Genomic DNA, 13,774 nt, shown 5'->3' on the forward strand with positions numbered 1-13,774 from the left:
AACAAAGGAGGTAAAGAGTAACCAGCATTTCATTTTAAAAATAAAACGATATTAACTTTTGATCTAAAAACCTACCAAATTTTATAATTTTCAATTTCATATTCAATAAAATAGTTTTAGAGGTTAATCACCAAATTACTGGTTTTATGAAATCTTAAATGGGTTTCTTGCACCATACTATCAGATAATGAAATTTTTTGAAACCCACTAATCCAGTTCTTTATGTTCTCCTCGGAAAACTTTCTTTCAAGGTAAATTAAGACCTGTTGATTGCGTTTTTATGGTCCTAATAAAAATAATGATCACTTAGCCTCCACATCTGTTCTCCGAGAGGTGATATACTTGCCATGTCAAACTCTAACGGAAGGACCTCGACACAGCAGACGATGCATTAAGATTTGCCCCCTGGCTCATCCCCACTGGCAAACTAAACCACAAGTATGAAAGATGAATCTGCCTTCAAAACACCATTTAAAATACTACACTCAGAGGGGTTGTTACAGAGTGAATCATCTCCTCACATTTTGGCTCTAAATCCAAATCACAAGCATTTACCACTGCCACCCCTCTACGACCTTCCATTTCACTGCGTACCTGTGGGGCTTGGCTGGCTGCCGGCTTCCCTGCTCTGTTGCTACTAGAGGCCCTCTCCCTTGGCTGTCTCCAGGGTTTGCAGACCTTTCGGTGTGAAAGTAAATCTTCCACTTGCCAAGTATGCCAGACAATCTAACGATATTTAAAATTCATTTCTTCTCTCAAATAGCAGTGAATTTGCAAGCTGTCTGACACTCCGACCTGTATTTGTCAGCAAGGTATCTTGCAGCAGGATTACTTAGCCCAGCATGAGGGCTTTTAAAGGGAGGGGGTAAAAAACATAAGCATTAACAGCATATTTTCATTCTTCATGGATCACTGTGCGTTTTAGAGATGGTAGTATAGTTAGATAACTAAACTATGTACTGAAAGGATAAAATCTCAGTATTACTTTTAGGTATCTGAAGTCTTTTTCTGTGTTTTTCACAGAAATGTTACCCCCAATTTCTCTCATAAAAATATACTCCTAAACAATAACTGCTTCCAAGGAAAACTTATCTTTTTGAAACATCAAAGATCAACTCTGACACAACTGATGTAGGGAGGGTGGCCAGTACACCCAGTTTGCCAGAGCAGTCCAGGTTTATGCTTGTTGTCCTGGAGTCCTTATTAATAGCATCTTCTTTAATTCTCAGTTTGGACAATAAATTACAAGCTCATCCCAGCTTTAGGTTATATCTTCTTTTAACGTTAATACAGCCATTTTTTTATTCTGAAAAGTCTTCCATATTTTAGAACACCATCCCAAGAAAAGTCATTCTTAAATAATAACATTAGTCCCCTTCTCTCTCAAACTAAAGCAAAGGACAAAAGACCCCTGGCATCACTCCCATCCATGATTACCTTATACTAAAACAGGCTCCTGAGACACCCTTCTCTCATCATGGCTGACTGCTACTTAGGTAAAAAAGACCTATTATGGATGTCAAAGAATGTATCTATTTCCAAATCACATACCCTTCAATTCCTGTATCAAGAAACAGAGGGAAAAGAAACATTTTGTAATTACCAAGAACTGTACTCCCTCCCCACGGAATAATCTCCCACAAATCTTTCTAACTCTCCTTCTTGTCCTCTCTTGAATATCACCAAGTCAGCAAATTTTACAGGCAGAAAATGCCCTCTCCTTCTTTCTCAGGAGTAGTGTATCTCTGAGGCAACAGTCAGATCAACAGCCAGCAAAGTCACTCTCCAAGGAAACTAGTTCTAGAAACAGAGACATCTTGGGATCCTAAGCAGTGATTAGATTTTCTAAACCTAGCAAGGAGCTCAGATCAAAATAGGTCATGGAGAATAGGTTCCCCCACCAAAAAAAAAAACCTGATGGATTATAAAGTAAAATTACTGTCAACAATGTTTTTCTATGACCTTGGATAATTCAAGATGGAGTCAAAGGTACACTGAGGACCCAATGGAGACCCCTGGGCCTAAGGTCCCCTATACATTACACAGAACACTGGGTATTAGTTCATGGACTTTGCTTTCAAGCCAATGGGAGCCATCATGAAAATCAAAAAAAAAAAAAATTAATTACTTCTCAATGTGGTAGCACCCAAAGAAAAATAAATTTTAAGTGCATCATCCCACACAATGGATGGGAACTTGCTGCTCCTACCAAAACAAGATGGAATCTACTGCACTAGATCTATGTCAATGTGTCTGTCAATGTATGACATCAGTACATATCCCCGCAAACACATCACAGCGATGAGATTATGCTACCTCCCCTGTTAGAGTCATAAACCGCTCTCCTCTACCATAAATTCTTACTCATGAAAGAGATCAACAAACACTATCTAGCCTATGATTTTTCATTTATATAAACCAAACCTAAGCCACCTCAAACAAATCTAATTACCTATTTTTAAAGACTCTCCCCACCCATGCCCCCAAATCTTTCTTTTTTAATTCTAAAATCTTTCCTGGAAGAAAACTAGCTAAGGAAATTCAAAGACCAAAGTGTATGTATTTTAACTCTTCACAGAAATTCAAGAAGTAAAACAAGAGATTAAGCATTCTTGAATTAAAGTAATTACAAGTACAAAAATTGCTTTGGTTTACACTCATGTTATTATAAAACATATCAAAAGCACTAAAACTGCTTTAAATTTATTCTTTCTAGTACATGACTAAACTTCTAAAGCCAGTCTTGAAATTCATTGTCTAGAAATCAGATGCTGCTAAATAATCGTTAGCAAGGCATTCTTACAGCAGACAATACAAATTCTGCATACTCATTATACCACATTTCATCAAAACTAAGAAGCTGTTAATTGGAGGATGAATCATTATTTTATACATGGCTAAGAAAAAAGCTGTCAATTAAGTGTAAGAGATCATCAGCTCAGTATCATGCACTCAGTATTAGTGACATTAAAATGAAAAGGAGAGTTTTTTTTTTCAAAAAGTAAAATACTCTCAAATTCCTATATCCAACTACTTTTGCATTGCAGATATGATTTATAGTCTTCTACAATTAAAACGACTGAAATGAAAAAAAAAAATTAAAATCTCTTACCTTCTGTACTACACTCAGGAAAGCTATCAATGAGGGAATCCGAATAAGCTTCAACAGGACCAATCAATTCAGAACCATCATTGACTATTCCACCCTAAAAAGAGAAGAGTAACCGTGCTTCATTGTCAATAAGATTAAGAAAAAATAAATAATAAATGAACAATAGTCATCTCAACTACGTATACAGATTACAGAAATGTTCATCTATTAAACTAGATTATAATTGCTCTTAAAAAATCAATAGGGATATCAATATTGGTTCATTTAACAAATGTACCACACCAATGAAAGATGTTAATAACAGGGAAAACTCTGTGAAGGGAGAAAGGGGAAAATACAGGAAAACTCAATACTTTCTGTGTAGTTTTTTCTGTAAAACTGAACCACTCTAAAAAAATAGCCTATTAGTTTAAAAATTCAATAGGAATTTTATAATGTTTATAATAACGCGTGGCTTTTCACAAAAGCATGTTATTTTCAATCTATCAAAAGTACTTATTAAAAAATGCAGAAAAAGAAAAAGCCCACCAGCTAGCATGATAGATACTTTTCAGTATCCTTAGTAGTCACTAGTCTTTCTAATTAGTGGTAAATGATGGACTCCATTAAGAAGTCATTTAATTTTACCAAATTAAAAACTACAACATACCACACAGCATCTCAGATGACCCCAGAAGTGCCTAATGTTTGAGAATCACTTGAATACAATATACACAAAACTAAATAAATGTAAGATTGTTTTATTAAAGAGACACATTTTTAATAAATATTAACACTAATTTCTCCATGTGACCATCATTTTAATTTTATATTTAAGTTTGCAAATCCAGAATTAAAAAGACTATTTTGTCTTACTCTACATGCAACTAGAGAACACTATATCAAAAGTAAGTGGTGTGGTGTGATTTCTGTGCTGTGGTTTTATGGACTGAATGCTCCAATCACAGATATAAGGGCTTATAACCCTTTAATAATGATAACTAATTAAAATAATAGCTCTTCTGCTCTTTAACGTGTATCCTTCTACCTTCCACCAACAGTTCTATACCCCCAAACACCACCAAGATAGCAAAAACCCAACAGAAATATAAGACCCCTATTTCCTCTCCACGTGAGCACCAAGAACTCAACAACTATTTGACTTAATCAAAAATCTTCCTGCCAATTTATCTTTAAGGAAGAGAAGTTTGAAATGGCCTTCTTAAATTACCAAATTCTACTTTCCTGAGTGTTAAGTGAACTGAAACTTTGAAAATGGTTATTTTTAGAAGCAAGAATTTGGGGGAGTAGGATATAGCTCAAGTGGTAGAGTGCATGCTTAGCACACACGAGGTCCCAGATTCAATCCCCAGTACCTCCTCCAAATAGAAATAAAATTAATAAACCTAATTACGACCCCCTCATAAAACAAACAAAACAAGCAAAATGTGTGCTTTGATAGAAGCAAGAATTTTTATCACTTTGTTCTATTTCTTTATTAAAGTATTTAAATCACAGCGTAAAACTGAATTTTTCTCCAAAAACAAGAGTATCCATTCTAGACTAAGCCATCCTTTAAACAACATCCAAATCAAATCCTAAGAAATTCTTAAAAGTATTCTTGAGAACTTTAATAGACAAAGTTGACCTTACGTACAATCTCACCTAACAGAAAGTGTTCAACTACTGACCACCTCTTCCACCACCAGGTCTGTGACTTTAAGTTATCTACCTATAAACTGTCTATAAAAATAATGTCTATATAACTAACACAAGAACTTGTTAGGTCTAAAATATTTCATACATGCAAAGTGTTTAGAACAATGTAAGCACTCAATAAATTTTTATTTGTTATTATTACTGTTAAAAGATCTGCTTATAAGATAACAGCAAAATACTAAAGAATGTGAAAATGTCTTAGCTCCTAATCCCAGAGAAATTTTACTTACCCAATTTAACAAACACTATTACACAAAATAAATAATAAAGAATAAATCTTTAATGAAATAAAATAACTAAAACTATTCTACAGGAACTTAAGGGAAGTAATAGGAAAATATGCCACAATTCTATTAAAATCTCTAGTACAAAAACATCAACTTTTTGGTGTTTCTGAGTATGCAGTAAAAAGAAACTCTTATTACACAGCATCTCAAAAGTTTTGATTAATGAAGAGTCAATCATGGCAGGGAAGGAGTTTGGGTATGCTGGGATATCCAAATACGGTGGTAAATCAGCAAATGTTCTCTGCCCAGAAGGCAATGAATGGTAAATCTAAGGAAAATGGTCAAAACAATATTTGAGACCTCTGGAAACTGACCAAAAACATAAAGCAAACGAGTAAGTGGCTACTTATGAAAAACCACAGATCCACAGGTAAGAACTGTGGGAGTCTATGGCATCCTTGCCTGGGGTTGCTCCCATCTTCCATCCCAGCTCTGGGTTGCCATGGTAATTGTACAATGGAAAGCAAGACTTAAAAATCAGCAGATTCACTTGCAGAGAGGCTGGCATAATTTAGACTTAAGCACAGGAAAGAAGTCCACCCCAAACAGTGTTATCAATAATAGTAGCAGTCTCAGTGCCAAACAAATGGCAAGGAACAGTGGCTTAGCAAGCATGAAGTTGCAGTAAGCAAAGGACCAGCACATAGTCAGACATTTAACAGGGAGATCCAGAAAATAACACAGCCATAAGGATTCTTAATAAGCTCCCTACCTATCTATCTGTGCAGGAAGAACCGAAAAGGGATCAAGCTATCTGCAAATCCCTGGACAAGCACCATGGGATCGTGCACAGGCAAAAGGACATGCAAGAAATCCCACAAGATAAAAACTAGGGCAAACTTAAAAACTGTTTGAACTTTGAAAACACACAAAGAATCATGAGCATAAGGGAGAAGCATATATGAAACAAAGTGTTTAATTATAAGCAAAGACCAATCATTGACTGGTTACCCCTGTATAAGCATAGCTTGGGTGAGGTTTAAATATACAGTAAAAAATTTTTTCCTAAAATTAAATTAAATTTTTTAAATGAAAAATTACAGTAAAAATTTAAAACTGAGCAGAGATACTAGCAGTCACACACTGCATAACAAAACAGGCTCAAAAGATTTAGTACAGACATGTTACTAAATCCACTAACAAAACAACAACAATTCTCAGGGGAAAAAAAATCAGAAACAGAGTTGCTACAATGTATTAACCAAAATTTTCAGGTTTCAACAACAAAATTATAAGACACACAAAGAAACAGTAAAGTGTGTGCACCATACACAGGAGAAAAGAGTCAACAGAAACTAAGACTGAGGGGTCAAAGATATTGGACTCAGAAGCAAATTCTTCAAAGCAGCTACATATAATTTTGTTCAAATAACTGAAGAAAATCATTATTAAAGAGTTAAAGGAGGAGGGTGGGAAGGCATAGACAGGATTTCAAAATTGTAGAATAGATTAACAAGATTATACTGTATAGCACAGGGAAATATACACAAGATCTTATGGTAGCACACAGAGAAAAAAATGTGACAATGAATATATAAATGTTCATGCATAACTGAAAAATCGTACTCTACACTGGAATTTGACACAACATTGTAAAATGATTATAAATCAATAAAAAATGTTAAAAAAAAAAAAAGAGTTAAAGGAAAGGGGAAGGGTATAGCTTAGTGGTAGAGTACATGCCTAGAAGGCATGAGGTCCTAGGTTCAATACTTAGTACCTCCATTAAAATACGTAAATAAAATCTCTCCCCACAAATGCAGTGCTGTATGTCAATTACATCTTAATAAAATTGGAAGGAAAAAAATTTTTTAAAAAGAAAGGAAAGTATGATGGCTATGACTCATGAAACAGCAAATATAAATAAACACAAATTATTAAAAAAGAACCAAATGAAGCATTATTCATACTAGCCAAAAGTGGAGACAATCCAAATGTCTATCAACTGATGAATGGATACACAAAATGTGGTATATTCATACCCACGTAATAGAATATTATTCAGCCATAAAAAAGGACTTAAGTACTACTACATGCTACAACATATATGAAACTTGAAAGCATTAAGCTATGTGAAACAAGTCAGAATGAACAGCTAATTTTTATTTAAATTGTTCAAAGGCTATGATCTAACTTCTATATCCCTTCTTTACCCCTTGGCATGTGTTAATGTGCAAGACTGCCTTTCACAATTTCTATAAAGCAATATTCTTCTTGCTTAATAATGCTGACTTTTTCTATAAGCATAGATTCCATGTCACACAGAAACAGCTATACATAGCAAAAAGCTAAATACTGTACCAATTTGACTTGGCCTTCTATCCTAAAGATCTGCATTAGTTCTTAAGCAGAATCCAAATTCATCATCTCAGCCTAGTTTGCACAGTAATGAAAAATTAAGCAAAAAAGACAATCAGCAGGAATCCTATTGTTACTACAAACTTTTCTCTTACTATTTCTATTTCTAAGTCATAAGTTTGTAGTATCTTTCAAAAGATTAACTTTCTTCAGTAAATTAAAATCGGTCATAAAAAATAAACTCCTTTTGTAGATACTTTGGTAAGATCCTTTTGCAAGATGTTCATATACTTTGCTGCCTATATGTTCTAAGAAATTACATTTATACAATTCAGTACAGTTTTAGTTAAAGGAAAAAATAATTATGGCACTATCACTAAGCTTTTTTCTAGAAAGCTGAATGCAATTAGAAAATTAAGACATCAATATTATAAACAAAGACATTGATATTAACCGACAACCAGCACAGGTTTAGTACAAAATAAACTAGAAAATTACTATTAAAAATGACAATGAACCCAGCATGAAGACATGTCAAGAAACTTAAAACACTAATATGCAAAGATCTCTGGTAATACAATTTGTATTAGTCCACCTATTTAAGTTGTACAGTGACTATTTTTGTTCTATCTTTACACAAATTAGTATAATTAGAACAAATTTAAAATGGACTTATACTGGTCTCTGTCCAAAAAGAAGACTATCACCGAAAAGGCACCTCAAAAAGTGATAACTCCTGGAGTTTCACATTTAAATATCTTAATGTATTTTGATTATGATGGAGTGCATTAGAAAATCTCTAAGCCCTTTGCATCCACTTTTTTGTATCTGTGGAAGGCAGCTATGCTCACCACTTTACCACCAACACCTCTTTTTTTTGTATCTGTGAATCAAACGTCGTATACCTTTGTATATCAAAAATAGAAGACATGACATAGACATCGTTATTGAGCTATTCTACTTATTTTAGTGAATAATGAAATTCAAAAGTAAATGACATTTTCTGTTAAAAAAGGATTGAATCTTGTTTCACTACAAATTAGAAAACAAAAGGATTTAATACAGTACAAAACATTTCAGAAAGACTACCAAACCTTGAAAAAATCTTCCAGCTGTTTACTGTTATAGAGAGCAGGAATGTTGGCAGAGAACTGTAGCAGATCTTCAGCACACTGTCTCCTCTCTTCAATAACACTTTCATCAAATCGCCCTAGAATTAAACGAGAAAATCAACACTTAAAGAAAGAAAAACCAAATGCTAGTTCTTAATAGTTTGTGTTCACAGTTTAGAAAAGCAGGCCTATCCCTGCCTGTTTGCTGTGCTTATCGTGCAGTCTTCAAAGTCAAATCTAGTCTCTGCCACTGGAATCAGTAGTGCTCCCACCAGAAAAGAAAAGTGTTTTCGATAAAACAAGAGGCAGAGGTGTCAACTAGTAAATAAACAGTGCAGTCATAACAAAAAGCCTGTCAATATAAAAAACTCACCATTTAAGAACCTGGCAATTTGAAACTGAAGTTGAAAAGAGAATTAGAAAGAACTCAAATGGTTTTCTATAGTAATTTAATACTGTAATTACTCATATAATTTTCCCTTTCCCACTCTTTTTGATTTATAAAGGAGTTGAAGAGAGGAAATTATGAGAACATCTGTATATCAGTGGGGTCAAAAGCTTCAGCTTGAAGCAAAAAGCTTTCAAGCCAAATTCCATGTGTGGTGCTGTCAGCGTATATGAAAGCATGCTTGTGAGAAAAAGGAAAATACACACAGCGGCAGTGAGTTCTGGTTTAAAGGTGATCAAAAGATGGTTTTCATAGAATTTTTTTTAATGATATATATACAATTTGAATGCTAAGACATTTCCAAACATGATCATTTTGGACTACTCTCAGATCAGAATACCGGTGGCATCTGTCACATGCCATGTATCATACTGATTGCCATTTAGATTTTTAAAAATTCAAAATCAAAAGAGTAGTACATCCCACACTTTTTAAGTGGCTTTGCAAAATGTTAATAGAAAACTGAGGCATAAAGATATTGCTAGTTATATCATCCAAGGCAAGAATTCGAAACTGAACCACTAAATACCTCAGCTCAATGTGTCTCATGCTTATAGTGAATAACTAAAAGATACTCATGATCATAACTAAAAGAAATGGCTTCAGAGTTATAGACTTGGGTTCAAACTACTTGTTCTAGCATTCACCAGCTATAAAACCTTAGGCGGATTATTTCCTAGTTTATAAAATGGGGAAAATGAACAACGTACTTAAAACAAACAGCTCCATACCAGGCACAAAGTAAGCACTTAATAAACCATAGTGTCTTTGAATATTCAAGTTTACTATCACAGTGTCTAGCATACAGAACATGCTGACAATCTATTTTTGTTGACTGTATGAGTGAATAATAAAAACTTAAAAAAACTTTCTAACACAAAGAATGACCTTCTAGTGGAACATTCTATCCTAGAAGATAGTCATTTTCCACTAATAAAAACTTTTAATAAAGTGGCAATCAATTAGAGGATCCCTAACATCCGTATGCTACTTTACTTATTATGGGATAGGTTGCCAGTTGCTATCCCAATATCTGTTCTCACCTTCTTTCTAAGTAAAACAATCCCCAATTCCTAACTAGGTACATGGTAGCCCTGAGTAGGAAAAAAAAAAAGACAATAATTTCCAGTTTCTCTTGCAGTATACATGTGGACATGGACTAAATTCTGGCCAATAACATATTAACAAAAGTTATTTTGCAGCTTCCCAAAAAGCTCTTTTAACAGACAACTGATATACACCCTCTTTTCCTGGCCTCCCTCTTTTTCTTCTATCTCCTTTTCCCTTTCCAGGAAGGACTATGACATGGGAGGTTAAATGACAGAGCAGTAATGTAGGAGCTTGGATTCCTGATTACTGTGGAGCTGCCCTGCCTGAAGCTACCTCCAGATCTTATGCCATGAGAAAGAAATTGAAGTCTACTTGGTTGTAAATTTTGTCACAAGTAAGCAAATCTAATACAATCCATTTTGCCAGATCTGCTTTTCTGTTAGTTCCCAGTTTATACAAAACAATTAAATTCTCCCAATGACAAAAACATATCTAAAATGATACTGCTAGCTTACCTATTAAAAATACTATCTGGAAACAAACTTCCAAGAGCCATAATATGTAGAGCAAATTCTCTGGCCTGAAAACAATCTAAGATATTCAATCTTGGGGAAAAACCATTGGCTAAGTATGTTAAAATGACAGCCAAATGTCCATTATTCCTTCTTTTGCCTAAATAAGAAATTAAGTATGCATCAGTGCTTATGATTATTGTCCAAAATATTTATCCTTTAAACAAAAAAGTAAACTGCTATGCCTGTAATTAATATTAGTAATTTTGTAAACATCTGTAATCTTAGAACAGAAATCCAGAAAATGCACACATTATATTATGCTTCAACCCACAAGACCACCTGATACTATCTTTATTTTTTTTCCTGATACTATCTTTAAATGAATTATTTGTTGAGAAATTTTAATAAAAAAACTTCCTAATATTTGATGACATCTTAAAAAACTCTTACCTACTACCTGAAACAAATCCATAAAAATTTGGCTGCTGTAATCCTAGTGTGAGCAATGACTCATCCCACCTCCTTATTAAACTAGATTAAAAATGCTTAAGCAATGAATATATCAACTTCTAAATAGAATAAATATGTCAAAAGTGCATCTTTGTTATATTTCTATTGATCTATGCATTTCTGCTCCACTAATCTTGGACAAGCAGAGATGAATTAGAACATTTTTCAGAGTGGAGTACAGCCAAAAATAAAGGCCAATGCATTAAAAGGTTCAATTACACTGAATCCTATCATCAGAACAAATATGATCAAAGAACATGCTCACTTCTTTGTTCCTAAGATATTTCAGAATAACAAAAAAAAAAAAAAAAACAGTATTGGTAGCATAGACAAAGAGAAGCAGATGAATTTTAATGCAATAACTACTGGCCCTACTATATGAAACAAAGCTATCTAATTTGAAAATTAAACTAAAAAGTAGCAAGATTCAACAGTAATCCTAAAGGGAGACAACACCCTAGTGGCTATCCTCAAATTGTTAATCTTTTCATATCATTAAAACTTCAGTTAAAAAACAATAATGAGAAATCATAAACAAGAACTTCTCTTTTAAATTTCCATTCACAGAGTCAGTGTTTATTTTCCTGTGAACAGAGTAGAAAAATTACAGCTAATTTACGATAGAAAATGTAAAAAAAATTTTTCCTAAGGTTTATTATGCAATATTATATACTATATATTATAAACTATGCACCATATTATTTGTGTGTGAGTGTGTATATATTATCTTTCAATCACTCCATCACTCCCTAAATTACTCAACAACGGTTTGTTATTAAAAGCTGTGGAAGGAAAACCAACTTCAAACATTCTAACTAAGCTGGTAAATTAACAGAAATAAAGACTCTCCCTCTTTGATTTACAAGCTACCTTTGAGATTTTTATGTTTTTTAGTTATGTAGAACAACTCCTGAAAGCAGAGTTTACAACTTTTTAAAAATACAAATGTCAGTGACCAAAAACTGGTTATTCAAAACTGTAAGTTATCCTTGGCCACTATGAACCCAACATGAAAAGCCTGGTGCTCTTAACTGTGTTAAAAATTCATTCACAGAGGAAAAAGAAAAAGAGAGAGGTCAAGGTTCTCAGGTGTGAGTTCCCTCTACTCTACCGCACCAAGAACATACCTCTGGTTAAACAAGTTGGATTTATGACTCCTTGCAACTAAGGAGAATATATACTATGAGGAATCCTGGGGCATTAGAGGGTAATAGAAAGGACTTAACAGGATTTGAGCTTGTGATAGGTGCTGCTGGGAGAGGTTCAAAGAAATGGGGCTTTGCTTGCCTTGGTTTGGATGCTGTCAGGAAGTAGGAGTAATTCTATGATTCTATTAATTCTAATTCTATGACTCTATGATTTTAATAAATCTTACTATGAGGCAAGAAGAATGAAGAGAGGTTAACACTGTGATTTATCAGGGTAACTAGAATGAAAATATGCTTGATCATTTTTGTGACTTGAACAATGTTATGTTTTTACGAGTGTTCAGACATGATTACAGTGTGGTCTTGTTTTTGTCTTGATCCAAGGATACAGAGTGGCCTTGTCTAATGTTCCTGTTTTGTGAAACTGTTTATGTTCAACAGGAGAATAATTCAGCCTAGTTGTGACTGTCAGGCCAACACTAAGAAACACGAAGGTCAACCAAATAGGTAGTGGCAGGACAGTTCTTTGTTAGATCTGTCTGGAGCTGCTTTTCCCTTTCTCACAAGAAATCATACTGTGACAAGAGATATAACAAAAAAAATTTAATCATGAGAAAACATCAGATCAAGATTATGAAACCTACAAAACAACTGTTTTATACTCGTTAAAAATGTCAATGTCATGAAAGACAAAAAAATGCGTAAGGAACACTCTAAAGAAACAAACCTAGAGGCATGATCCTGGATCATAAAAAAAAAATCTTAAAAAAAAATTTTTAGAACAACTGGAGAAATCTGAATACGGACTGTAAACTTGATAATATTATTACATCAATGTTAAATTTCTTTAGTGTGATATGGTATTATGATTATAGGGAAAATACGGGAAGTAGGGACGAAATGTCACAATATCTGCAACTTATTCTCTAATGATTCAGGAAAACAATGATACATACATACACACACACAGATAAAGAAAAATGTGGCAAATTGTTAACCAGTGAAATTGGGCAAAAGGTATATAAGTGTTCACTATACTATTCTTTGGGGTCTTTCTGTAAATTTGAAAATTTTAAAAACTGGAGAAAAATAAAGTGAGTTAAGTGTCATACTGGTGAGATGTTGAACCATAAGGTAAAAACAACTAACTCAGCCTAAAGGAAACAGAGTCGGGGCAGGGGGAGAGAAGGAGAGAGCGAGCTCAAAGTCTGAAAGGTTAACCAGAAACTTCTCAGGGGAACAGTGCAACACTAAAGAAGAAGACACAAGAGAGTGCGGTACAAAGAGGAATGGCAAACTGAGCTACAGATGAGAGCTAACAACAGCTGACGTGTGTCAACCACTGAGCTACACACCCTGTGGATATAATCCTCAGAACAGGAAGCTATAATCCTAATCTCACCAATAACAAAATAGGTTCAGATGTGAATTTGTACAGGATAGCACCTCTAGTAAACAGTGGAAGGAAAATTTGGGCCTCAATCTAATTCCAAAAGGCATGTTCTTTTCACTGTAACACTAGAAACAGTAACTACATATCCGATAGTTCTATAAATTACAACTGGACTACTCTCTTTCGCAGCTGAGGCTTACATA

At 34.0% G+C, this 13,774-nt stretch overlaps 1 protein-coding gene across 4 annotated transcripts in view; it reads right to left on the minus strand.

The window, feature by feature from the left end:
• RPS6KC1 (ribosomal protein S6 kinase C1) overlaps positions 1–13,774 on the minus strand; it is a 141,563-nt gene that overhangs the window by 99,021 nt on the left and 28,768 nt on the right. For 3 of the 4 annotated variants that reach the window (XM_074351828.1, XM_074351827.1, XM_074351830.1), the window contains 2 exons: positions 8,490–8,605; positions 3,113–3,206 (listed from right to left, as the gene is read on the minus strand). In XM_074351828.1, the coding sequence (XP_074207929.1) occupies positions 3,113–3,206; positions 8,490–8,605 (210 nt within the window). Of the gene's footprint in view, positions 1–594; positions 779–3,112; positions 3,207–8,489; positions 8,606–13,774 lie in introns of those variants that run through there. The other variant, XM_074351829.1, reaches the window with a different exon arrangement.

The sequence above is a fragment of the Camelus bactrianus genome, chromosome 23 (assembly GCF_048773025.1).
Source record: "Camelus bactrianus isolate YW-2024 breed Bactrian camel chromosome 23, ASM4877302v1, whole genome shotgun sequence".
Taxonomy (NCBI): domain Eukaryota; kingdom Metazoa; phylum Chordata; class Mammalia; order Artiodactyla; family Camelidae; genus Camelus; species Camelus bactrianus.